General features: G+C 40.8%; 1 protein-coding gene across 1 annotated transcript in view; it reads left to right on the forward strand.

Annotated features, from left to right (window-relative positions):
* Nucleotides 1–27970, forward strand: part of UST (uronyl 2-sulfotransferase) — a 169080-nt gene that overhangs the window by 58317 nt on the left and 82793 nt on the right. Inside the window, exons 2-3 of the mRNA XM_086461093.1 lie at nt 6491–6534; nt 24137–24292. Of these exons, the coding sequence (XP_086317219.1) occupies nt 6491–6534; nt 24137–24292 (200 nt within the window). The remainder of the gene's footprint in view (nt 1–6490; nt 6535–24136; nt 24293–27970) is intronic.

Genomic DNA, 27970 nt, shown 5'->3' on the forward strand with positions numbered 1-27970 from the left:
AGGAAACCAATTGTAGTTACAGAGCCTTTTACATATGATGTAGAAGAAATTGCAGTAACTCTATTCCAGTGCAGATTGGTCAGTGGGGTTTTGCTATGTTGATCTTCTTTACACACCTCTGAAAAATTTCCTTCTGTTAGAGCTATTATGGCTCTGCTGACCTCAGCAATAGTAGTGTTTTCCTTTTAGGTTGGTTTTGAGCTGGGCAACATCATTCTGTGAAGCTGCTAGTTTGCAAATTGTAGTCCCTAGCCCCCTTCCTGCCTTTGGACCACAAAGGGCTCCATGACATGATGACCAAGAACATCTTATTTCAGATGTGTAAAAAAAAAAAAAAAAAAAAAAAAAAATTTCTAAGGGTGTCCACTGTTCCACTGGGATTAAAAAAAAAGGAAAAAAAAAAAAAGAAAAAAACCCAGACACGAACACCTATAAAATGCAGGAGGATGAGAATAAACTGCAGAAAACACCCCAAGTCTATTGTTTCTGGCAGTCCTGTCTGGCCTGGGTACATGCTGCCAGCCATGGGCATCCTGGTTGAGTTAACACCTCCTGCCAGTGGACCCTCCCCAGTATATTCTGTAGTGGGTGATTCTTTGTGGTGGAAAGAAAAAAGCAGGGAAATTGCATAGAATAAAATGATAACTGGCAATTGGGACCTATGAGCTGATTTTGATTGTGGGTGGCTTTCCAGTTTCTTGCTTAAATACATTTTTGTCTGGAAGCAGAGCAGAACTGATCCTCTTCTGATTACTCAGTGGCACAGCCATTTATTTTGAAGGTGCAGCTCTTAATGATCAGGGATGCTTGGTGGAGGAGTCATTCTTCAAAACCTTGATTTCCAGACTAGAAGACTCATCAGACAATGACAAACTGTTCCTTTCCTTTAGACATCAGATCATCTAAGGGCTGGTATGCCAGTAAAGGTTGTATTGGCACCTGGAAGTTTGAGACAGTGACCAAGCGAAGAAAGCAAAGCAGGATTTTCACATAAAATTTGACAGCAACTGGATCCCAGCTCCCATAGATTGCTGCTTGTGATTCCCACCGAGGGATAACCCTGCTCCAGAAAAATAGTCAAAATTCCACATTTTCCATATTGGCTTTCTCCCTTTGTCTCTACTCAATTCTTTCCGCATGATATCTAAATTGTTTAAATGGAGTGATCCAGTTTCGGTTTCTATCAAAGGGTCTTAAGTTCATACATAAGCCCATCTACTACCTCTTCTGTACTCCCTGGTCATTTTTTGGAAAGACTTTTTCCGGGATGGCAGTAACTCTTGTTTTCTGTGGTTCTGAACTGGACACAGTAATATTTGTCCTTAATCATGGTGGCTGACCATCATTCTCTGTATGAACTTGGCTTGCTTCAAGCAAAACCCCCACGCTTCAGTGATTCCAAGAAAAAAGGAACATAATCACAAGGTTTCCCCAAAGATTTTGCATACAGCTGATTCACTTAACCTCAAAGATAATAAATTATGGAAACATTTGGACTGCCTCCACATATTCACCATGTTCTGTAAGAGCTGAATTCTTTTTTTTTTTTTTTTTTCCCTGACAGAGACTGGAGGAGGCTGTGTTCAATCAGCTCAAGTGTGCTGTTGAGCATGTTTGTGGAATGCCTAATACCACTGTTTTGAGACTTGATTATTCTCTCTGACTTGTTTCTAATGCCTTAGACTTTCATGCTATTACAGGAAGGCAGAATATATTATAAGGTGGAAAATTTCATTTTTAAAGAATAAATACTCCTTTTGGGGGCAGGGGGGAATCTATAAGTGTCTTGGGCAGCAGACAAGAGCAATGATGTCTTTAGTAAAGCTTTAATAAAGGACTTCAGAGAAGTCATCCTAATAATTTAATCACATAGGTTGCTTCGGGGCAACGGACTAGATTCTTAATGAGGAAGGATGACCTCTTCTTCTATCGCTTTATCATTTCTGCCACAGAAAGCCTCTTCTCTTCTTGTGGCACTTGATGTCAAATACAGGCTGTCTGTGCCAGAGCATATAAAAGCTGCATAATAATGTTCTCCAGCTTAGATAAGCTTGTCGTGTTGATGTATACACTTGAGCTTATGAGCAGTGGTTTCAGTGTTTATGGTATACATTTCAAAGTCCCTGATTTTTACTGTACAACTCTCCTTTTTGTACTACTTTGTCATCTCTTAGTAGACAACAGTCCATAGATTGGCTTTACTTTTGTATTTTTCCATTGTTGCAATATTGATAATGCTGCATTTTTCTTTTGTTTTTACACTAATCTAGTCTGATACGTATTCTTTGAAAAGTGCCCTCGTGTGAAAGCTGCATCCTATCCTCAGGTCATAAAATCTCTAAATGCCCAACCCGGGAGTCATGCTTAATAAGCCTTTCATGGCTTCTTCTTGTGTTTAGAAAGTCATCATTCCTGCAGGTTTTCTGCAGAAATATTCTGACCTAGATGCACATTTTTCAGGATAATTCTGCCTGCGTTAAGGCTCCTGTAGTGTGGCGCCTGCTTTGCAAGCAGAATGGAAGCAAACCTAATTCTATGATACGATGAGCAATGAGAGCACATACAGGGCTTCACAGGGTTAAGGAACTGGACGGTGTACCCAGAGCCTGCCCACTCCCCTCCATTGCATCTGGATTTGTTGAGTTATTTTAGTGGGGTTTTTTACTTATGGTATGGTATGAATCATACAGCAAAAGGTTTTACTTTTATTACTGAAAACAAATACTAATTTTAAACTTGAATCCAAAAGAATTCAGACTATTGAATTGATGTGGCGTGCTGTGGATGCTGAGATGGGCTCTGGTTCATATGCCTGAGGAGCAGAAGTAGATCTGGCAGGGGAAGGGAGCTAGCTCAGCACATGGTGTTTGGGGCACTGTAAGGGAGTGGGGAACATCTGCAGCTTTCCTTCTTCCGCTCTGCATTTGTAAGGTATTCTCACTAGGTTTCAAGTCAGTACTCTTAACGTCCTTGGTCACTTGTGTGCGTCTGGAAATTAGTTTCTGTCGCTGTCAGTTGCTTCTGGATTTGAGCAAGCAAGTGCCATGAAAAAGATCTTCATGAAATAGTCCAAAATTGTACTATTGTCTTTTAAGTGGATACAGTAGTAACTAGACTGCACTGTAAAAAAAAAAAAAAAACAACAACAAAAAAAAAACCAAACCAACTGAGAACAGAAATCAAACGTACAGGATGTGTGTTCAAAGCCAGGGATATTTTGATGACATTTTAATCATTAAAAAATTACAAAGGAAGTAAAGTGCGGTATGCATACTGAGAACATAGATTACTGACACAGAAAGGTGAAATTGGTTAAGTTATTGGCTCCTTAATTTTAAATAATATCTCAAAAAGGTTTAAAGGTTTCAGTAATATAGCTCAGACACTCTTGGCACTGCTCTATAAGATGCCGTGTAAGCTATGACTGTAATGATCTGTTTTCTCGAGGGAATGTGGTAATTAAAATCCTTATTTACAGTAAAATGGACCATGATAGGTAATTGCTAAAGATACAGTTAATCACGGAATCACAGAACAGTAGGGGTTGGAAAGGACCTCTGGTCCATCATCTAGTCCAACCCCCCTGCCAAAGCAGGTTTGCCTAGAGCAGGTTGCACAGGATCGCATCCGGGCAGGTTTTTGAGTATCTCCAGGGAAGGAGACTCCACAACCGCCTTGGGCAGCCTGTTCCAGTGCTCTGTCACCTCAATGTAAAGAAGTTTTTCCTCACGTTGAGGCGGAACTTCCGTTGCCCCTTGTTCTGTCACTGGGCACCACTGAAAAAAACCTGGCCTCATTTTCTTGACCACCTGCCTTTTACATATCTATAAGCGCTGATAAGGTGTCCTCTCAGTCTTCTCTTCTCCAGGCTAAAGAGCCCTAGATGTCTCAGCCTTTCCTCATAGGAGAGATGCTCCAGTCCCCTCATCATCTCTGTAGCCCTCTGCTGGACTCTCTCCACTAGCCTCCTGTGTCTCTTGAACTCAGAGGCCCAGAACTGGACACAGAACTCCAGATGTGGCCTCAGCAGGGCAGAGTAGAGGGGGAGAATAACCTCCCTCGATCTGCAGGCCACACTCTTCTAGATACACCCTAGGACACCATTGGCCTTCTTGGCCACAAGGGCACATGGCTGGCTCACTGGAACAGGCTGCCCAGAGAGGTTATGGAGTCTCCTTCTCTGGAGAGATTCAAAACCCGCCTGGACGTGTTCCTGTGTGATCTACTCTAGGTGGTCCTGCTCTGGCAGGGGGTTTGGACTAGATGATATTTTGAGGTCCTTTCCAAACCCTAACATTCTGTGATTCTGTGACTACCAGGCCCTTCCCCGCAGAGCTGCTCTCCAGCAGGTTGATCCCCAGCCTGCACTGTGCAGGAAGGGGTTATTCCTCCCCAGGTGCACGACCCTACACACTTGCCCTTGCTGAACCTCATTAGGTTCCTCCCTGCCCAGCTCTCCAGCCTGTCCAGGTCTCGCTGAATGGCAGCACAGCCCTCTGGTGTATCAGCCGCTCCTCCCAGTTTAGTGTCATCAGCAAACTTGCTGAGGGTGCGCTCTGGCCCTTCGTCCAGGTCATTGATGAATATGTTGAGTAAGACTGTACCCAATGCTGACCTCTGGGGAACACCACTAGCCACAGGCCTCCAACTAGACTCAGCATCACTGATCACAAGTCTGACCTCTGTCCTTCAGCCAGTAGTTAATATTCCTTTTATTTGGGTAAGCACACTGCCTGTGTTTGGGGGAGAAATTTATATATGATTAATAATTTATCCTTCTTAATACCAATTGTAGAACTCAAAGTTTTGTTACTCTTGCTTTTGAACAAATGAATAGTTTTCATATAATGTTTATGGCATTTCTAGTGTGTTAACTTGTTTAGACAACGAAAATGCGTTTTAGCAAACATTACCTGTTTTAGCATGGATCAAAATGAAACATTTTTCCTGACACAATGAGGAAACTATAAAGAGTTATTTTTATCAACAGTGGCAGTCTTTCAGCTTGCTTAACTACAAAGAGGACAAAGTTGCTATGAACTATAGTATGAGCCTGATCCTACAGGAAAGTTAAATCCTAAATGAGTGTGGAAAGAGAGGCACTAACAGAGCTTTCCTTGTTCCCCTCCCAGGGGTAACCCTGGATTTACCTGAAATGCTTATTTTCAAGTCCATCTCACTGGATACAGAGTAGCTGCTTTATTGGAAAGTGATACACAGCTCTGTTACATCTGTGAACTGAATTACTTCCATGGCAATTAGAATCATATCAGAGAAGTGGATAATAGAAATTATCCTGAATATAAGGAATCAGCCAAACTATGGCATTGAAGTAATCGATTGGGTCATTCAAAGGATGGGTATTTGTTTCAAATGTATAGAAAGAGGAGTTTCTGATATGCTCCAGAAGATGATTCAGTTGACCATAGAAAAGTTACTGTTCAGGCTTTTGTAGTTGTGCAAACTCTTGCAAGATTGAGGTACATATAAGAACAAATTCAGGATATTAGGACTAACCTTTAGATGAATTGGAAGCCTTTTGACTCAAGTTTTCATAACTTCATAACCTATGCTAGAAAAGCGTAGGGAAGAAAAAAAAAAAAAACAAACAAAAAACAGAAAGGAAAATACTTCTGCAAAGTAATCGTGACATTTACTGTATGTGGAAATTCATCACACTCACACACAAAGTTCTCCGTCCTGCCTCCTGGATCCAGAAATCTCTGGGTTTTCTGGCACTCTGAAAAACAATGTGACACAGTGTCCTTTTGGCCAGATTAACAAGAGAAGAGCTTTTTGGTGCCAAATTATGTTTTATTGCCACTAGCCTGGGTTGCCCCAGAGACAGTGTCTGCTGCCCATTCAACACCCCAGGAACAGAGGTGCTCACGGGTGGGACATGCTTTTTACAGTCCTCCTTGATACAGCTTTTGGATATCTAATAGGCAGTTGTACAAATTATTATCATACTCCGTACTGATGTAAGGTTAGAGCAGAGGTGGTTTTGCTGTCTTTGGTAGGAGGATGACTGAGAGGGGAGAGGCATGTGTGGCCCGAGGGGAACTTTTAGACTTGCTGCAAAATTTCATCTTCTGCTGGGACATGTTGGGAAAGCTCATGATTAATCCTTCAGGAGAAAGGTTCAGGAAGAACAGTTGCAAAGACAGCCTATGGGGGTGTGTGGGAGGGTGTGTTTTATGTATGCAGCTGATAGTTTTGTCACGCAAATGGTTGAATGCTGTGATTATTTTAATTAAAGCTGCCTTGGCCTGTTTAGTTTTATGCTAAAATGGCAATATGCATCTAATCTTTTATCACAAATGTAGCCAAAACAAATGGGTTTTGTTTTTCTTTTGTTAATCAAAAATTAAAGCAGAGGGTATGTATTTTCCTTGAGTTATTGGACACCACAGAACCAGCAGTGAATTGGTGAGTTTTGAAGTTGCATTGGTTGACTTTTATTTATCTCTATCCTTCTTCTTTTTTATAGGAAATTCCACTTATTTGGATGACCATGGACCACCCCCTCAAAAGGTGAGCCTCTGTTATTTTATGTTTGTTTTCTTGGTCTTGGTTTTTAACTAATTGTATGTTTAATTGCGTACAAAGCAACCGTGCTGAGTTTACATCAACAGCACATGACCTTTCTGATTTTTTTCCTCCCAGTGTTTTCAGGCATTTGTAAGTAACTTGGGTTAAATCTCTGTGTGATTAAACTAATGGAGTTGTTGTCATGGAGTCAAGGGGAGGAAGGATTTTAGTGATGTTTTGTCTGTCAGCACATTCATGCAAAAACAAGGCACCGCAGTTGGAGCAAATAAGGCAAGTGAAGATGGCTTTGTTGCTGGCAGCAGTTCCTAGAACATGGGCTCTGCTACAGGTGCAATGCTTTCAGCGGGATATATTTAATGAATGTACATAATAAGTCCTTTTATAGGGGTAGGGTAGGCTGTTCCTATCACGTATGACTATATCACATTGACTTTGTGGCCAGCAGGCTGAGGTCTACTCCACTTTGGTGAGACCCTCACCTGCAGTACTGCGTCCAGCTCTGGAGTGTTCAGCATAAGAAAGACATGGACCTGTTACAGCAAGTCCAGAGGAGGGCCACGAAAATGATCAGGGAGCTGGAGCACCTCCCCTGTGAGGACAGGCTGAGAGAGTTGGGGTTGTTCAGCCTGGAGAAGAGAAGGCTCCAGGGAGACCTTGTTGAGGCCTTTCAGTACTTAAAGGGGCCTATAAGAAAGATGGGGGCAATCTTTTTAGCAGGGCCTGTTATGATAGGACGAGATGTAAATGTTTTAAACTAAAAGAGGACAGGTTTAGACTGGATATAAGGAAGAAGTTTTTTACAATGAGGATGTTGAAACACTGGAACAGGCTGCCCAGAGCAGTTGTGGATGCCCCCTCCCTGGAACCATTCAAGGTCAGGTTGGACGGGGCTCTGAGCAACCTGATCTAGTTGAAGATGTCCCTGCTCACTGCAGGGGGGTTGGACTAGATGAGCTTTAAAGGTCCCTTCCAGCCCAAATCATTCTGTGATTCTGTGACTTTTTCCTCACCATCATGATGGCAACTTACAACATTTCAGGTGAGGACCAGCATCATGATGGTTTCTTCAGGGGGAAAAAGTGGAAGGGAGGAATTTAGGGTCTCTTGTTTTCTTTTGTTTTCCCCTGAGTCGGTTTATTCTTTAAAACGCCATTTGTACTATCTTGTTTGTGTGTCTCTTTCTAGACAAGAAGGCCATTTCCTTTTGTATAGTAGCTATTTAAAAAAAAAAGACAACAGTTGTCTTCCCATGTTCTAGTTTCTCCAGACTCACTTTATTTCTGTAGGTACAGTATAATATCTTATGAGGTAGTATTTGGGTAAAACTAACTGTGGTTTTGAAGTCTTTGTGCTGTGCAGTTGCAACACTTGGAGGTGCAGCTTTTCTGAAAGTTTCCTTTCCAAATTATGCAGAATTCTCACTGTGACTTGTAAAACACCAAGACAGAAAAGGGAGCATGTGATTATGTACATCATAGTAATTAGCCATAGGCTAATTTATATAATATAGACTATGGCTTTCTTTAATAAAAACTTTTCAAGTAGTATTGTTTTAATGGAACTTAGATGCCTGGATGCTTTTGCAAGCCCTATTGGTGTTTAAGTAGAAATGTTACCTGTTTTAAGAACTCGCCATGAAAGTGTGAGATTCCGTGGTCACTTCTAACCAAAAAGCAGAGTCTGCTGATGAAAGGGTCATTTTTTCCTTAGCAGTGCACCATTCCCAGCAGGCTGATGTGCCTGAGCTAGAGCAGTTACCTGAAAACGTGTCTGTCTTCTAGTTTAGTTCTTGGACAGATTATTTTGCTGATGTGGCCCACTGTGAATGCTAGTGCAGCAGGTGAGAGCGAGTAGTTAGAGATGGGGTGGAGATGAAGAGCCACTATTATCTCTGGTAGTTCTCGCTCATCTCTGTTCAAACTGACCATGAAATCATGTCCTGAGCCACCAGGCCTTGAGTTTAAATGCTCAACCACGTGTGTGCGTCAGTGTGGTGAAACAGTTGGCTTTTGGTTAGCAGAAGGAGAGTAATGTGGAAAGCCATTCAACTTAGCTTAGTTATCAGTGAAAGCAAGCTACAATAATACAGTAAATTGGTTTCTTCACCTTTTTGCTGCAAAGTCTGTGTGCATGAGTTCTATATTTTTCAGCTGATATGTGGAAATTTGTTACACTCTTAAAATTCAGAGAGCTCACTTAGAAGGTTGATGTACATCTGATTTTCTTCCTTTCAACACAGATTACTCACTTTTTCTGCATGCACAATCACAAAAGCAGATGGATGTAGACAGAGGCAACAGAATCAGCCTGTTAAGTTCATCATTACTAACTGAGGTGGGACGGAGGGAATCAAAGGCTAAGCGAATATTTCACACTTAAGATGTATTTAGTACTTCCTTGTGCTCTTGAAAGATATTTTATTATTTGGGTACTATCCGCTTCTCGTGCCGAGAAGTACAGCAGTTTTCATGGAGTAAAGCATTATGTTTGTCAGGTCTCTACAGTGAACACTCAGCTCGGAAGAGTAAAGCAATGCGCGTTCTGGACCTGTATTTTTCATGCTTGCATTAGCTTTCAGAAGTACCTAGCTGTGTCAGTAAGGAAAAGGCTCTAATCGAGATAAGAGTTTTTAACCTTGAAAATTGTATTCAGATTTTGGTCCTTTTACTTCAGGAATTTTGCCTTACCAATTAATGATTCTGTGGATGGGAACTGTACTCCAATAGGCAGTAGCAGTTGGCCAGATTTATCCAACCCAGACACTTTCCTGTTTACATTATGAAAATTTATTTTGCCTATCTAGACGTGTAATTTTGGTCTGTGTTGACATGGCTTCATCTGGCTGCAGCTCAGCAGTCTGTAGAAAGGCCATCTGATTAGATGTCTACACAGTTGATTGGTTGGTTGCGTACTATTTGATTAGCTGCTTACAGTCGGTAGAGTTTTTGGGCCTCCTTTGTGACCATCCTCACTCCTGAAAGTTTGGTGAATAGCTCAGTGGAATAACAAGCTACAGCCATTTATAAGTAACAAGTATTTTTCTTTTTGAAGTACGTGCCTTTGTTTAGAAACATTGATGGAAGATGGATGCATGCATTTTGGTCATCCCTTGGACAACATGTGGGCAAGCCTCCTTGTTCCTGGGTGGGGTTTTTTTGTTCAGTTTTTCATTCTTCTAGTGAAAATATGGGTGGAGATTGCTAAAAGGGCAGATGATTCCTGGTATTTGCTTAAGGTCAAGTTTTGCACAAAGATTCTCTTGCTTTGTAAATCTCACGCATTGCACTATTGGCTTAGTGCAATTATATACCCTCCTACAGCTTCAGCTCTGAACTGTGGACTCTGCCTGTGTGAGTGAAACTAAATTCACTGTAATTGTGATTTTCTTTCAGGTAGCTTCTATTCATGTGACTAGATAACTGTCTACATTTAAAGTAAAATTAAGGTCAATGAATGGTTTAATTTGCCACATAAAAAGGTGTCAGAAGAAATTAATCCTGAAACAATTAAAATTTTTCATTACACATAGTATTTTTAGTTGTGATCTTCACAAAGCACAGATGACGTGATACGCCTTTCTGTAGCAGCACATGTGATGCACAGATGAAAAAGTCCTCAATTTGTTTCTTTCAATCCTGGCAGTCACTTACCCTGGAAAGCTTACCTTTGCCCTGCTGCATTCAACTGTGGTCAGTCCTACGTGGCACTATTATGCAAAGTTCTCCAGCATTTTCCTAATGCCCGCGTGTACATCATACAGCATGCCCTGAATGAAATGAAAACATGAGAGAGGAATTTGGTAGGTTTAGGAAGAAAGCTTTAGAGTCAAAAGGATTCTACTGTTATATGTCTGCTTAAAAATGCTTAAAAACTAGAAATTGAGGTAATGGACAACAATCCATTGCCTGGGGTTGAAATAACTTGATAGCTAATATTGGCGGTATGTAGTTAGCTATACTGGTGGAAGGCCACCAACAGTTGATATGCACTGGACTGTAGCTGTTTTGTTGGAAATTGTGTTATTTTTGGCTTTTTGTCATGGCTAGGTGCCAGAACTTTTGGGGTTTCTTAATACTACGTGGTTTTGGGGTTTTTTTTGTTGTTTTTTTTTTTCCCAGGGGAAGAACTGAAAATAACACTTTTTCTCTGAATAAGGAATAGCATCGTCATGTTTCAGGAGATCAGGGTACTGGGCTGTTTGTTCAAATAAAAGTGGCAGCAGCAATCTTCTCAGCGCAAGCAGAGAAGGAAAGGTTTGCTCTCTGCTGTACATAAACATTGCTGGTGTGGTTCTGGTTGTCCCTTTAAGGCCAGTTGCACCAGCTTTTCAAGTCTTTCCCAGTAAATGTGTACTTGACTGTTACAGATTAGCAGTGATTACCCTTGGCAGTGGTATGAAGGTTGCCAAGCCGGTGGTATGAAAGTAATGTGTCTGGCATACACCATTCTTCTTTGGTCCTTTAGGCACCAAAGACTTGACCAGAGATTGACTAATTCTAGATTTTCACAAGCTCTAAGACTGATCTGTATGTGCTTCTCTAGGTAGATGCAACCTCCAATAACCCTGGCACACCTCTGGTCTTGCTGGTGTTAGTATGTGACAGATAAAAAGGCAACATAGTTGAGCCAAATGTAACCTTCTACTCTGTCACTAGAAATTAACTTTTCTAGTTAAAGCACTTGAATTTCTTGGTTCAAATCTCTATCTTACTACCTCTTGGTTTTTTTTATATGCATCTGAAAATATCAATTGTAAGGTTTTGCAAAGTGATGATTTGTTTAGACTCCAAACTACAGAGAAAGGATAAAGGGTGCCTATAGATGATGCTAACCTGTTTTTGAAAAACACCCGTGAAATTGATGTTCATTAGTGACTGGTGGTGTTCAGTTAGTATATATCTGAGCATTTCAGCAAATAAAACAGGTGTATTTTGTTCCAGTATTTGGGGTAGCTATTTCCTTAGCAAAACTTCCTGAGGTTTGTTCCTCCATCCAAGATGGTGAAGCTAACCTTTGAGGACAAATGATGCACTCTTTATCAAACCTACTGTTGTTATTCGTTGAAAGCTTTTCCCTTGAGAACTTGGCAAGAGCATCAGGATATGTCTCTCTTTTGTTGCAGCTGATATATATGTGTAAAGGGGCTCTGCACATAGATGACAGATAAATTACATTCAAGTGGTCTATTCTCCTTTTCTTGGTGGTTTTCCCGTGGGATGCTTGTCCTGGACCTAACGTCTTTTGGCAGCTGTTTAGGTGTCAGCAAAGCCCTGTGCTTGGCACGTGTGTCACAGTGCTTCAGTGCTTTAAGTGGATACAAATGGATGTGGGTCAGGATGAGATAAAAATGAAAAGAAATAAAATGCATACACAAAATACATTTGATTTTATTGGTTTGAAGCTGGAAAGTGGATACATACCCTTTTCACCATTCTTTCAGTTCTTACCTATTACTTATGTGATAATTGTTCATGTTTTCCTGATGGATCAAAACTGGGAAAAGATTGCAGAATCCTAGAGTGGCCTTTGGTATGTACATACTGTACCCAGTCCTTGTCACTCTCTGTTGTCAAGTAGGTTTTTTATATTTTATTCGACTTTCAATCTTACTAAAATTGTCAACATTGCCCCCATTACATTGTGGTTTTCTGTTCATAAGGTTTGTGTCAGCTTTATTTTTTCCAGTTCTTTCAATAACAGTACTAAGATAACAGCCAAGAGCTATGTTTTTTTCTTTCAGTTTTGATTTATTTTTTTTAGTGGATACTTCCTGTTTCATTTGAACTTGTTTTAGCTCTAGCTATCTTTTTTGAGAACATGGTTTTACCCCTTCAGAACTCTACAGTCTTAAGTGATTGATTTCTAAGGGATGAAATGCTTGATTAAAAAAAAAAAAAAAAAACAAAAAAAACCCAAACAAAAACAAAACAAAAACCACAAACAAACAAAAAAACCCACAAACAAACAGAAAAAAACACAACAAACTAAACCAAAAAAGCCAAAACACACAACAAAAAAAAAAGAAGCAAGATTTTTTTTCTTTTAGGTACATGCTTATTAGGGATTTTAAGAGCATTAATAGTAGTGTGGTTTTAATAGAGTTGAAATTCTCTCTTTAGCAACAGCAAACAAATGGTTGATAATCTTTGAAGCAATCCATCCAGGGTAGAGTTGAAGGAGATTTCAGTGATTAAAAAAGCCCTATCCTGCTCGTAAAATGAAGAGTTGTTTATGAGACGATCTCGCAGTGTGAGTTTTCAGCTAGCAGAAATTGCCAGAATTTAGAAGAGCTAAAATAGAGTAACTTCCTGTGGTTACCAGACTCAGTAGCTGACTGATAAAATCAAAATATTAAAAGAGAATTCAATAAGTGCCTTAACCACAAAGATCCCCTTTATAGTTTGAAGTACTGTTTTACTGCATAACTGAGCTTTTGAGCCTAGTAGAGTCAATAAAATACTGCGATTTCAGAAAACATAACATGTTTTTCCACTTCCCTCGATTTATTAAAGGTGGTGTAAAATAAGTGTACAAATATTGGGAATCATTATTTTGTGTTCTTTATAAAATGTATTCTCCTTCCTTATAAAAGGAAGTATCTCAAGGGAAGAAAAATCTGTTTTTTCTGGAAGATTTCCCCATTGTCTGTTATTTATAATCAGTCAGAACCCTGATGAAGCTATGGGTGGTGAATGATATAGCACACTAGTATTACAGAGATACTGCCAAAAGCTAGAATTGAATCTGTACTATGAAGTGTGAATTGGGTCATAAAAATATCTGAATAGTACTGGTTTACTAATTTGTTTGTTTTGTTCATATTAATTTATTGATCAAGAATCTTTGGGACAAGAAATTATTCTATCCTGTTATTTATCAAAATAGAGAAGATTATTACTTATTTTTTAATACTTCTTCAGTTTATAGTATATCAGGAGGGTGTTCGTGTGAGGAGGCTGACTGATACTGAATGGACAGTACAAAGAGACTTGGGAAATTAAAGCCAAATTGCCTGTCACAGGAAGATGGATCTGTGAGGGATACTGTGCATGCTGACATCCTGCAAAAGTTTAAACAATAGTGAATTGGCTTTTTACTAAGCCTGACATTTTCGGCCTCTCAATTTTGAAAGACTTTGGGAGACAACAGAGATGTGGGTTTTGTGAATGACAGTAGTCTGTAGTTTTCATCCATCTAGTTTCAAAGATGCTTGGAAAATATCTAATGTTTTGGTTTGTACTTTAATTGTCAGGCTGTGTGCATAGTTAAAGGTGGAATTTCGCTTGCCCTGGCATTAACACAGCAGCCTACCCTCTGTTACACAAAATAGAAAAACTCTGATATCACCAGTTTTGCAACCTGTAAGTTTTGTTCTATGTCGCATACTGTAGCTAAAACACTGCCCAAGGCATTAGTATCTCCACTTCTGAAGCTAGTAGAGCTGTGTTTTCACTGAAATTTTGGACATGATCCATTCTGTGTTGATTTTTGTTCATCTGCAAAGCATTCATGCAGATTATTTCACAGCATATGAATATCTGTTACAGATTACCATTTTAAATTTCCAACTGTCCAATACATTCCCCTCTTCTTCCCCTTCTTTCTATGATAGGAAGGTATTCATAAACTAACATAGCGTAGATGGAGGTCATAACCACTCAATCATATCCACTCAATCATGGCCACCTTCATTATCTGTTTTTAGGATGCGTTGGATTATAATACTGAAGTCCAGTTACAGCTGGGTCTGGATGGTTTAAACTTTCAGTGAAAAACAAAAATCTGCAATTGTGGATAGGGGTAGTATGACAGGGTATCTTTTGAAAGGGACAAACTGATTTGGTTAATGTTGCTAATCCTTGTGACTCAGTTGAGTAACACTCATGATTTTACCACAAGTCTTACATTTGATGCTGTTCTGAAATCCTGAACTGTTACCATTGAACAGTTTTGAAAGAATCTTGGCCTGAAAAAAAAGGGTTTTTTTTTTCTAGCTACGATGCTTGAAGAACAAACTTGAAAACCTGGAACTTGGGATGCTGTGGAGGCTTGCAAAACTGAAAAAAATTCCAACCAAATAAATTCTAGTATTATTTTGAAAGCCTCATGATTTTGAAGACAAGTGAGAGGTAGAACTATAAAGTGTAGTTTAGGAAACTGTAAATAGTGGTGAAGGACTCTAACCGGGGCCATGAGCTTTAATCAAAAAATGTGATTGTAAACTTGCCTGTGAGTGGTCAACAGCAGAGTCAAAACATCCGAAAAAGAGGACAGGGAGTCTTGACTGGGCTGAAGGGTTTGTGTGAGAGTGGTGGTATCATGGTAATTCAGGTGAAGGAGGAATTTGAGCAAGTAATTGGAAGGACATGGCAGTGCGAGTATCAACAGGTAATTCTCAGAACAGCACCCATGACACCCCAGCATCCAGGGGGAGTGTGGAGGCCTTTGCTGCTGGCACCGTTGGGGATTTTGAGTAGATACGGAGAGAAGCTCCCTGCAATGAAATGGAAAGGAGTTCTACCTTGGTCAGCAGAAATGAAGTTTGGTTTGCCTGAGAAAGCCGGATTAATCATTTCAGATTGCAGAAGCAATGTGAAATGGGAGCACTTGGTGCTGAGCCTCATTCATTATTGCCTCCGACATGTGGCGTCTCCAACACCACAGGATCCACTTGTGACTCAGATGTGGACCGTGGTCAGACAGGAAGGTAATCTGGACCTTTGAGTAATTTTAGATAACACTGGGTTTTCTGCTGTGTTCTGGCTCTGCTGGAAGAGTTGGCCAGCAGCACATTGTCCTTCCTGTAGGTGCTGCTTAGTGTTGCTCCTTCTGGGTGGTGACACATTGTCATGAACTAGATTTGTTACCTGCAGAAGCTGTGATGGAAATTTAGTCTCTTTGAGTTCACCTGAGCATGTGGAGCAAGAGAACCTTGGAGCCCAGCTCATGAGTACCAAGCGTGTCCAGCAGAATTGGCCTGTTTTACAAATTAAAATCCAGTTATGGCTATAACCAACCTTTATTTCACACTGCAGTTGATTTATAAAGTGCCTGTGCAAAGTGCAGTTGAAAAGAGAAGCATGCTGGAGACATTAAAATAAAATGTGAAACTACTGAAGGGGGCCTAAAGTAAAGGACAGGAGGGCTGAGACACGGTGTGATAGGTCATTGACAGTGGTGAAACCACGAGTTGTTGCACTAGCTACATAATAGGTACAAAAGGGTTAAACCTTAATATGAAGAAAGCAAGTGCATGCAGAGGAATAAATTATTTGGTCTACCGCTCACCACATTCAAATCCAATATTATTGGCTCCCGAGGTGAATTCGTGAATATTGCGTTGGAAGGATAGAAACTACTGTAAGGTAGTTAAGTTACTTAAGGGAACACCAGTGCTGTGATGTATTATAAAAAGTTTTAAAACCAGGCTTAGCTACTTAATATCTCTCATTTTGTCAGTATCCAACATAAACATGTGGGTTGGATGTGATAGGATTTACTACTTAAACAGAGAATAACTGTGCCAGTGTGTTCTGAGCACATCACAGAGTGTACAAAACCCTGGGCTTAGGAGGAAAACCAGCAGTTTAAAACTTTACAGTTCCAAGATATATATACATATAATGTGAAGCTACTCTGGAGTTAAAATCTGACTTGCATAAGTTCTTCAGCTTAAGGTTTTTTTCATACTACATGGAAAGCCTTCCAGTGGAAAACTGGGTAACTGAAGACACTAAAATTCTTGACCTACCTGAATTCATGCTAATTCCCTCAACAAATAACAGCATCAGTGAACCATATCCTTAGATCATTTATCTCCTTTATCTTGTTATGAGAGAGGTGCACACCAGTAAGATGACTTGCACAATGTTATGAACTTTAGAAGTAAGAGATTAAAATACTGCTTTTCACAAGAAAACTAATGAGGGTCTTCCTGTTCTTTTTTGTTGTAATCTGCATGCACTTGTATAGGGTTATAATCTGCATGCGCTTGTGTAGGGTAAAGAAGAAAAACAGTGATGGCTTTATGTGCTGCATCCTTCTCTATACCAGTGACAGTCCCATATGCTTTGATTCTTCTAAATGCCATCCTGAAATGTATTAGAAAGGATGTCTTCAGGATATGAAGGATTCAGTTCTGTTTGGTGCTATGGTGACAAGACAAGCTCTGTATCTCATTTTGGTCCCAGAAAAGGTGAACAAATTGTAAACTGCATAGAAAAGCAAGAAGAATGAGGAGGAGATTGAAAAGCATAATATGTTACGAAAGGGTGAAAGGGCAAGATTTGATTAATCTAGTAGGTGTTGGTTGTACCCCCTCCCGAAGCAATTATCTGTTTGGAGGTGATTCCCTCTTACCTGCTTCATCCCTGAGAGGGGCCGGAGCTGCCATCCCTTGCATACAGTGAGTGTTGTTGAGTGGTGAAAACCAGGAGTCTTGCTCATGCCTCCAGAGGCTGCCTAACGTCAGTGACCACCTGAAACTGCTCCCTTCACTCAGAACAGAGCATCTGCTCTTTACCAACCTGTTTGCCTCATTCTATACATGTGCTGGATTTGAACATTGCTGTAACTTCATATACCTGAAATAAACCTGGTTCTGCACTCTTATTTGGCAGGGAATCTTGTGCAGCAGACTGTGGAAGTAGAGGTTTTGCTCAGCTGCAAGCTGCTGTTGTAGGAAGGTAAATCAGGAGTAAAGTAGGAAAGGGGCAAAATGAAATGTGTTGGCAGGATGCAGCCAAAACTTCGAAAATTTGGTCTTAGACCTTTTCTTGCTATTGATTTTATCATAGTTTAAATTTGCGGTATAGCCATAGTAACAGGACCTTATCTGAGACTTAACAGAGAGACTTTACTATGCTTTATTTAGACAGAGCTCTTTTTTGATTTGTAAGGGTGCAGTACTTCACAGAAAAATTATTGGAAGTTTTGATATTGACTATACTGATCTGTTTTGTGAGACATGTTGGGAACCATTAGCTTTGGCGGACACTTCATAGTAATGCTTTTCTTAGTAAGTTTGAGGATTATGTCCACAACCAGTCTCCTTTTGCTGCTTGTGCTCCATGCTTATGTTTTCAATTATCTTGGTACTTAGGGATGTTGAACCTTAGAGAACGCATTTTAACTTATTCTTCCAAATAGTCAGCTGCCAAACAGATGAAATGCATTGTTGGGGGGGGGGGGGCAGGAGGTCATCCTTTTTCAATTAAATTAGTTGCTTAATGAAAATGCAACAGAAGAATCTTCTGTTTCTTCTTCTGCCTTATTTTCAGTGCTCTACTGTAGCTATGTGGCTTTCAAACCTTGAAAACAAACTGATTTCATCTTTATTTTCCTTGTGGTTTCTACTGTATTTGCAGTAACCTATAGAGAAGATCATGCTGTCTGGTCTGCTTTAGAGCTAGTTAATTCCAAAAGCTTGTCTCTGTGCAGTGTTACTATACTCTACAGGTGGATCCTGACGTAACTGAATCTGTGTGGTTTAGCTGTGTAAGAAGCAAGCTAACTAGTAATTTATTTTCTTTTCTCTTGTTTTCATCTTTCAGTCATGTTTTCTGCTAACATAAGTTTGCGTTAGCCATTCTTCATTGTAATTGCTTTAAAAGTGAATAAGAGTAAGTTGATATTTGTTTGGAATAGGATTTTTTGCAGCAATTCCTGAAGTTAGGTTTGGAATATGTTATCTCTTAGTAGCCTTAGAGTTTGTCTTTAAAGAGGCCACGGCAGGCTTGTGAGAAACCTCAATTAAAAAGAGTCATCTCATGGATCTACAAAGATCTCAAAGCTGATGACTGAATTATCTGATCTGTCTTCATGAAACCCACAATGTGAGAACGGGTATTCCCTGGAAATGGTAGAAGATGAGCTAAAAATGAAATGCATGGTGGGTAAGAAAATTCTGAAATTTGTTGGTATAGCAGGTTGTGTAAGAAATTCTTCAGGCAACAGGCAAGGGTGTGCCTTCCTACATCCCACATGCAATCTTTGGGGGCACTGGAGGAGAGATACTGGAGAGAAATGGACGGCTGAAGGCGCTCGGGTTTGCAGGTGCCTAATAAGCGTCATCCACCACTCATGAGCCAAAAGGGCTATTGCTTTTACCCAGTAAGCCATTTTTTAAATTCTTACAACTCTGTCTCAGTTGGGCAGGAAGAAAAACCTGAGAGGTTGCACTGGGAAAATGTGATGCAATATAGAGACATGTGTGATGTTAGCAAATGTTTCATTGCTTTTACAATCTTACGGTTTTTGTCTCTGTTGGTTGGCCTCATTTACCTGATAAACATGGAGCACTGTCTGACCACAGGTTAGTATCTGCTGCAAAAGGAGAAGCTAAGTTTCTGGCACACACTTCTGCCATCTCTCATGAGTAAGGACACGGGTCACTTACTTGCAGAAGTTGTGAAGGTAATGGATTTCTTTCTGGTAACACGTGTCTCTGACATGAGTTACTTGTCTGGGCAAATTGTTCCTGCACTGGGACATTTTTGGCAAATGGGCAAAATTATATTGGATTTGGCTCAGTAAAAATGAACGATTGAGTGGATCCCTAAATTGTTGCCACTGCAAGTAATTGTCCAGCCTAATGGGTTGTTTTATGTAGTGCAAAGGTTTACCTGGAGACAAAGCCACCACTGAAGATGGAAGCCTGGGCTTTTGTCAGGCTATCTGAGAAATTACTCCCCTCGTGACATTGGCAGACCTACCCTGCAGAGCTACTTGACAGTTGTTGTCCATAACGCAAATTCATTTTGGGTTAAACTTGCATTTTTATTCTCCTTGATTTCATTTGCAATGGTTCTTGACATCTTCTTTAACTGTGGAACAAAAGAAAAAAAAACCTCAGTTTGAACTGACAAGTAAATTGTTATATAACTTTCCATACCCTTGGAGAGAGCTGTTGTAATTATACTGTGGGTTTTACATTTTTATAGCTGTAAGTACTAATTCATATAACTCCAAAGTGAATTATATGTTTGAATTGTTTATATTACCTCTGAGCTTTGATGCAGTGCTCAATAAAATCACTCTGTAATTATTTTGAAGTTGTGTATATTGTTACATGAATATCATGTTGCCAGCTCATCACCTCAGCAGTTAGTCAGTCTACATGATACATACTCTCATTGTAAAATAAAATGTAGTCTAATTAGTCTTTTGTAAACCTCCAACTGCTGTTTTCCATCTTGTTTCTGCTAATAAAATGGGAGCCTTCCTTTCAAGTGCCTCCTCTGCCACCACCTCTTATATTATCGTGAGTCTGTTGTGAGTATTGCGACGGGGAAAAAAGGGAAGTTCCTCTCTAAAGAAGTTTTCAGTTTCTTGCATTTCTACATCTGCCTGATACAAACTCAGGTTTTTGGAAGAAATATTTAATCTTCTAAGAAATTACCTAGACATTATCTAAAATGCAGAAAGCAGATTTGCAGCATCTTAAGGGAACTGGTCATGTTAAACAAATACTTGCTTATGTACCAAAAGCATGTGTAGTACATGGCTTTGTCTACTGGTCGCAGACTCTGGTGCATTTAAGTAGGTGGAATGGTGACGTAAACAGACGAAACATGAGCAAAGCTTCAGCAGTTCGTCCCTAAAGCTAGCCACATTCAGCAGTGCTGCAAGTGAAGTTTCGATTACCATTAATGACTGTGTTCTTCTGAAGTGAGCTTTGAGCTGTAGCGTTTATCTCGAATCCTGTCCGATTTTACCTAAGTGCATTCAGATGTTTACTGAATCAAGGCATTGATGTATTTGCCTCCTTGAAGCTAAACAGTTGTCTGAAAATAGTAGCCCTTTATTTCAGTTTTTTCTGTCTGCGATGAGTATTTGCTTACAGTTTCGTTTGGGGGATTACCAAGGTTATTGTCTGTGTGCAGAACAGAATTGTGCTTGTAGGAAGGTGAGTTTCAGAAAGAAAGGTGAGAACTGGCCAGAGTTGGTAGCAGCTGTCTCTTTTTTTTTTTTTTTTTTTTTTTTTTTTTTTTTCTGGTAAAGTTGTTTGCACTTAGAGACTTGACAAAGGCTTGCTTTAATTTTATTTCATTTTTAAAGAATTATATTAATAAGATTCACTCAAGATTGCTGGCTAATCAAGTCAGAGATTTTGTAAGAACTTGAAGGTAAAAGGTAATCTGGGTACAGCAAAATTCTACTTGAAATTAATGAAGTACCAATGAAGAAAAAATTTTGCTTGCTGTGTTGCAAAGTGCAACTCTGGAATGAAAATCAAAGCAGTTAATAATTATGAAGCATTTTTAAACGTTTCTGTAGTCCTACAAGATCTCATCATTTGTCACATTTCCAGGATGCTAGGCAAACACATGCTGTATGTGCCCTTGCTCCTTCACTGGCATTTGTCAGCATGTACTTAGCATTTCTCCTGAAGGCTTTCACATACTTGCACAGCAAAGTATGCCAAAAGTGTATGTCTGAGCAGAAGAGAAACTCCCATTCCAGAAGGTACAGTGTTGTGTGGATAGGGCTGCAGGGCCATGGCAAATACTTATGGTGGGTTTTGTTACGCGAAGAAATTAATCAGAAAGGGGAAATCTAGACTGTGGCTCGTGTGTTCTTGCATAAGAAAAACTTTCATGATGGTGTCCCCGGTGTTACAATCAACGTAATAAAACGTGTTCAGATGTTAACCTTTCAGACATCATTAGCAGTTGCTTTGAAAAAGGTTAGTGTATTGGGTTTGTGTGGCAAGGTTTTGGTAGCGGTGGAGGTTACAGGGGTGGCTTCTGTGAGCAGCTGCTAGAAGGTTCCCCCATGTCCAACAGAGCCAATGCCAGCCGCTTCCAAGACGGACCTGCTGCTGGCCAAGGTCAGGCCCATCAGTGATGGTGGTAGCACCTCTGGGATAGGCTATTTAAGAAAAGGAAAAAGAAAACTGCAGTGGCAACTTCAGCTGGAGAGAGGAGTGAGAATAGGTGAGAGAAAGAACTACACAGAGACACCAAGGGCAATGAAGAAGGAAGGGAAGGAGATGCTGTATGTGCTGGAGCAGAAATTCCCCTGCAACCTGTGGTGAAGACCATGGTGAGGCAGGCTGTCTCCCTGCAGCCCATGGAGGTTAATAGTGGAGCAGATATCCACCTGCAGCCTGTGGAGGACCCCGTGCCAGGGCGGGTGAATGCCTGAAGGAGGCTGTGACACCATGGGAAGCCTGTGCTGGAGCAAGGTCCTGGCAGGAGCTGTGGCCTCGTGGAGAGAGGAGCCCACGCTGGAGCAGGTTTGCTGGCAGCATTTGTGATCCCACCGGGGACCCACACTGGGGCAGTCTGTTCCTCAGGGACTGCACCCCGTGGAAGGGACCCATGCTAGAGCAGTTCGTGAAGAGCTGTAACCTGTGAGAAGGACTTGCGTTCAGAGAAGTTCATGGAGGACTGTCTTCTGTGGGAGGGAACCCATGCTTGAGCCAGGGGGAGAGTGTGAGGTGTCCTCCCCCTGAGGAGGAAAGAGCAGCAGAGGCAACACGTGGTGAACTGACTGCAACCCTCATTCCCCGTCCCCCTGTGCTGCTGGAGGGGAGGAGGTAGAGAAAATTGGCAGTAAAGTTAAGCCTGGGAAGAAGTGGAATTTGGGTTTATTTCTCATTATCCTACTCTGATTTGATTGGTAATAAATTAAACTCGTTTCCCCAAGTAGAGTCTGTTTCTTGTCCATGACAGTACTTGGTAAGTGATCTCTCCCTGTTCTTATCTTGACCACAGTTAGCTACAGCTGTAACATAGAGGTGTTAAATTCATCACCTTTGGACTTCTCTAATCGTTGAGGCTGGGATTTTGCATTTCATAAGAAGCAAGGCTTCTGAAGGAAATACTGATAAGAAATAAGGGGGCTAGGTTTCTCATAGAAAACTTCATATAAGTGTTAAAAATAGTAAGACTTGGGGTGTTATGTGCATTTTATATGAGCCTTGGGAGGCCCATGTTTACCTTCTGAATCAGCAGATGTGGTGTCTGGGAACTTAGAAAACTTAACTGAGCCCGTGATCACCAAATACTTACCCCTTCCCCAGGTAATTTGAAGAATGACGGCTTCTGTGATTATGGAACAGTGAAGAATATCCTAAATATTGCAACCAGTAACAATAGTACTGTTAATAGTACTGTCATGTACTTTTGGTCATGAAGTGTAATGCTGATAGCAATACAAAGTGCTGGTATGTTCCCATTACATATAAGGGAATCCAGAGTTTCCTTTTTTTTTTTTTTTTGGTTATTCTAGTTTGCGGTCCTTTTTGAAAGTAATCTGAAGGTTTGCCTGAGGAATCATTTTGCTTCCCTGATGAAGATCTATTAGCTGTTCAAACACGGTTAGAAGTGCCAGAAGCCCATATGCCTCATCTGACTGCTTTTGTTAGAAATCCTTCTGCTGTGAGAACGTCATTGCATCAACAGCAAAAGTAACTATAGGTTGAGACACACCATCACTTTGGCACATGAGCCATTCCTTGTGCTGAACACATGTCGCCTGGAACCAGGGTGCAGGCCCCATGTTGGGAAACATTTCGTGCCTGTCATCGTAATAGAAAAATGAGCTTTCCATAAGTGAGTGACATATATGCACCACTGTGGGTGAAACTGTGAGCTCCTGACGATGTTAGCCAATTCAAATGGCTTGAAAAGAGATGCTTCTTGGCCTATATTATCAGATGCTGCTGCTATATGCTCTATGCCAAATACTCATCTAGTCTAACAGTGTGACTTCAGAATGCCTTTTACTGAAAGAATAGCCCATGGCCATCGTCCAGGAACAAAACAAGGCTGCATCCAATGTACTTCAAGGCAATGCATTACTATTTGCTTGTTCTGGTTTCCCAGGGGGAGGGCATGGTGCAAGAGTTAGTGTGGGCTGGAGACCATTCCCAGTGGGCAGGTCAGATGTGGCTGTTCTGTTTTGAGGTTTAGTGAACATTACCTGTACAGATGTGATAAGACTATGCCAGCTGGCCTCCAGGCCACACTGTTATTCTAGAAGTACATACCTAGCCAGTGGCATGATTTGTTCTCTGAGTCTCTTTGAAAGATTGATGTTTATATTTGAAATTGAAACAATTGATCAATTTTAGCTCTATACAACTGGTAGTTATTTAGGTAGTGTTTTTTTTTTCTTTTTAAGATGAAGTTTTGCAATTCAAGCATTCCTCCTGCGTTATGTCGACTTCACTTTGAGTTGCCAAACTGTAGTGCAGATTCACTCCATTCTTTGTATGTAAGGCAGTTGACTAAAGCTGATGCATTGAGGTTATAAACAGCAAGCTTAAGCTCACCATCCTTTTCACTAGAAGATATCATCAGTGGCTTAGGGTTTCTGAAGTAGCTACCAATCTGCACTGTTATAGTAAAATGAATCATGAGGGGGATATCTCAGTTTGCCACCTCCTGCACCATGTGTTTCTATTCTAAAGAGCTTCTGGCTTGGTGGTGGAAGTGGATGCTTTTGATCTGGGCAGGGTCCTAGAAGTTCTCCTGCGTGTATCTGGTGGTTTACGGTCAAAACATACTGTGATTCAGAGGTACACAGAAACAAAAATAGCAATATACTGACTCCGTTTTTTTCAATCTTTATTTAGGTACTTCCTTTCCCCAGCCAGGTGGTCTACAACAGAGTTGGAAAGTGTGGGAGTCGAACTGTGGTTTTGCTTTTGAGAATTTTATCAGAGAAACATGGATTCAACCTGGTTACATCTGACATCCATAACAAAACGAGACTGACCAAAAATGAACAGGTAAGTTACTCCTGCTCATCTTAGATCCTGCTTTTTTATTATGTTTGTAGAACTGAGAAACAAAGGCATATACTAGCAGAAATTGTATTGAAAAGGTACTGCTACTTTGACCTGAGCAATCAGCCAGAATTATTCATCCTCTAAGTGGCTTCAGTTAATAGGAGAAATGGATGGTAGAGCCAAGAGCAACACGATCTGGAAGCTAACCAGAAAAACTAACTTCCAATGAGCCAGCTCTTGAATTTCATCAGTGTAGCAGTTAGTCCTGCAGTGAGGCGAGAAGGGTTAGTACGAGTGACATTAGGTGCTAACAGCTTCTGGGACCTGTATTAATGTATCTTCAGGGCACAACTGTTTATCGTGTAAGTAGGCCAGCTTTTTCAGACCTGGTTTGGGTCTCCTTAAGCAGAGCAGGAGTAAATAATAGCCAGCAGGGCATTTTTTTGCTCACTTTCTTAATCCACCTCTAGTAATCACTTGCTTCAAAAAGTTATTTTCCAGGGCCATGCTAACCCATGTTGCTGTAGCCTGACTCAGCCTCTTGCTTGTCTACCTTTTTCATGTTATTGCACAACCCTCACTAAGGCAAGTGAAAATGCCACATGAAACCTCTTTTCCCGGACATCCCTTTTCATCTTCTTTTAAAGTTGAGGGAGGCATTATTTTTGCAGCTTTGATTTCATGAAAGGTCCAGTTATTTAAATTCCCTTGTATTTAGGGGAACAGTGTGCCCTCTGTGAATGTCACTGCCATCAGTAGATATTGATGCAAGGAATATAAAAAACCTCAGACACCAAAGTGTACAGATGTAGTCAGATGCCATACACACAACTGTTGCACACATTGCCCACACATGCTATTTTGGTCTTCTGATCAGGTAAATGCTGCGATATCTGCCTGCCTCACTGCTAGGAATAGCAGCCTGCAAACCCCAAAATGTGTGCTATTGTTCAAAACACAGATGTGGGCCTGCCAGCGGCACTGTGCTGTGATTTGAGGCGATTTATTTGTAGCCCCTTTATGAGCATAAGTTTATTGTTTTGGATATAACAGTTCATTCCAAATGGAAATTTGGGAGCAGATATTGCTCCTGCAGGTCCCACCTTCCCCCCTTCCAAGGTGGCCATCAGAGTCCCACTGGCAGCTGGCTCACCTAACCCCCCCGCAGTGCTCAAGTTCAGCCCGAGGCAGGGACCAGCTGGCCAGGGCTGCCGTGCCAACCCAAAGGCTGGGTGCAACACCCCAGTGAAAGGCTGTGGGGGAGGCTAGTGTCCCCCCACTGCCCCTGCCTGTGGGAAGGGGCAGAGCCCTGGGCTTCAGCTCTTGCAGCATCCCTCTGTGTATCCCACCAGCAGCACTGTGGAGCCTGGGGAGTTCTATCAGGTTGGGGTCAAACTATCCTGTCCACCAGAGCCTGCCTGGCTATTTTTTTCTGCTTAACTGTTGGATATGGGATAGGGGATTTCTGTGGGTATGACTGCTTTTGTGTTTCGGCTTGTTTGGGTTTTGTTTTGACTGTATTCTTTACTGTGTTTCATTGCTGATTGGGAGACACATCATAATACTTAAAAGCCTTTCTGGTGTTAATAAGCACCAGCTTTCACCCTCATCGTCTCCTGTTTCAGTTCTGTTCTGCCTTGCTCTGGTTAGATAGATTGTCTTTTGTTAAACATGATGCAAGATCACATCTGAACAGTCTTTGGTGCTTTGGTCCAGCGTGTGGAGATTCCAGAGAGATCCAGATTTATTTTTGATGCAGCCAATACACTGGCAGAGGATAAATGTCTGTATTACATTCTGCACTCTAGAAGGTGTTAGGTTACTAGACAGCAAATGTCCTGGAGCACAGATGGTGCTGGTTGTATTGCTGTGGAGCTGATGATTTATTCTATAGATTGCCTTACTATAACTTGAGTCTCTTTATTTTAATGTATGGCTTATTTACATAGTTACAACAGGTTCATAATTTAATGAGTACTTTTGCTGAAAAGTGCCTTTGATCACCAGGAAACATGCCTGGAGACAGTAACTGTTCTGTTGTTCAGGGTATTTTTAGTTGTCTTCTCATCTTTTATGAGCAGAATATGAAAAAAGGAATTATTTCTCCTACCTTTAATGTGGTGTACACAAGAGGAAGTTAAGAGAATGAATGGTCTCAGGCTCCAGGCATTGGAACAAGAGAAGAGAGAGCTGGGCTGGGCTGTAGGCTTCTAGCATCAGCATGGACTTCTCACTTGTCTCTCTTCTTTCTGTCATTTGTCAGTCCTGTGTTTGGTTAAAGCCCTGATCCAGCCAAGACTTTTCTGTAAATATTTAGCTTATGCAGTCTGCTGTTGTTAAATAAAGTTAAGCATGTAGGTGTTCTTAATGACTGCAGAGATTGCACATAACTAGAATCCATATTCTCATTGCCTTTTCCAGTCTCCTTCCTACTAAGAAGTTTTCCCGAGTTATGTGTGCCTGCCAGCAATTAGAAGTGCAGTCTTTGAACATCTATGGGCATAAGGGAGTGAGGTTTGGAAACAGATGAGTTAATCTGTGCCTTACCGTTTGCTAGAATATTTCCATTTAAATTATATACAGAAAATAGTATGTAGTATTCGTGTATACAAAGTCAATCTAATTGATGTGGCTTTAAAATGACACATGAACTTCTGCAAAATGAGTTCTTCCCCTTCCCTGACTTCCTCCCTCACCTCGATATTTTTTGCATTTGGAGAAGTAAGAATGAGTGTGCTTATAGATACACAAATACCAATCACATACAGGAGTAATTGATAGCTTATCCTATTTCCTTCTACCACCCATCCTTATGGATGTGCAGCCAGTTTTTTATATAATTCCAGTTTAACACACTAAAAATCCATCACTAATTTTTCTTAAATGCTTTTAAAGAGAGAAAATTGGTTATAGCAGCTTGGGGAGCTGAAGAAATTCTTGAAATCATTCCAAATTTTTGAGAGCTGAAAATTAAGATCTAGTCTCATTCCTGTGAGTTGTTTATGGAAATGAATACCGAGATGAAAGTGATATACCAAATACCTGTAGATGCTTGTGCCTCCTGGACCCTACATGCCTTTAGTAGAGACTGAAAACAGCAGAAGAAGGTAAAGAACTCAAAAGAAAGACAGATACAGAGATTTTTTTTTGTTGTTGTCCTATTTGATCAGTGCAATCCAGCTGACCTCACTTGGAAAATCCCAGTTGCCTCACCTTTTTTATGCATTTTGACCTCAAATTCTCCCAGTGAAATTGAGCAGCTTTAAAAAAGTAATAACATTTTGGCTGTTGTCTGGACAGGATTATCATCTGATTATTTCTTTTTGTTCCCAGTAGAATTTACCTACTGCAAATCTTGAACCAAACAGGACTGCTCTGAGCAGTCAGCATGGGGGGCTGGCCCTTTCCAGAAGAGGAAAAGAAGGTGTCCTCTCTGGCAAGCCTGAGTTGAGTTTTTGTGCAGGAACAATGCTGTGGCTGGAGCAGAGCCATCCTCCACGTTTCTCCCGTTTCGGGCAGGGCCCCATCCAGCCTCTCTGGGAGCCATTTCACTGTGCCATCTGCTGGATTGTTATTTACAGTGCAGCAAAGCTGAGTAGGAGTACAGGGATGATGCCGAGCCATTGCGGTTTGATTACTTCAGCGTGGCCAACTGAGATCCTACAGTGACAGTGTAGG

This window comes from Leptosomus discolor, chromosome 2 (genome assembly GCF_034619465.1).
Source record: "Leptosomus discolor isolate bLepDis1 chromosome 2, bLepDis1.hap2, whole genome shotgun sequence".
Taxonomy (NCBI): domain Eukaryota; kingdom Metazoa; phylum Chordata; class Aves; order Leptosomiformes; family Leptosomidae; genus Leptosomus; species Leptosomus discolor.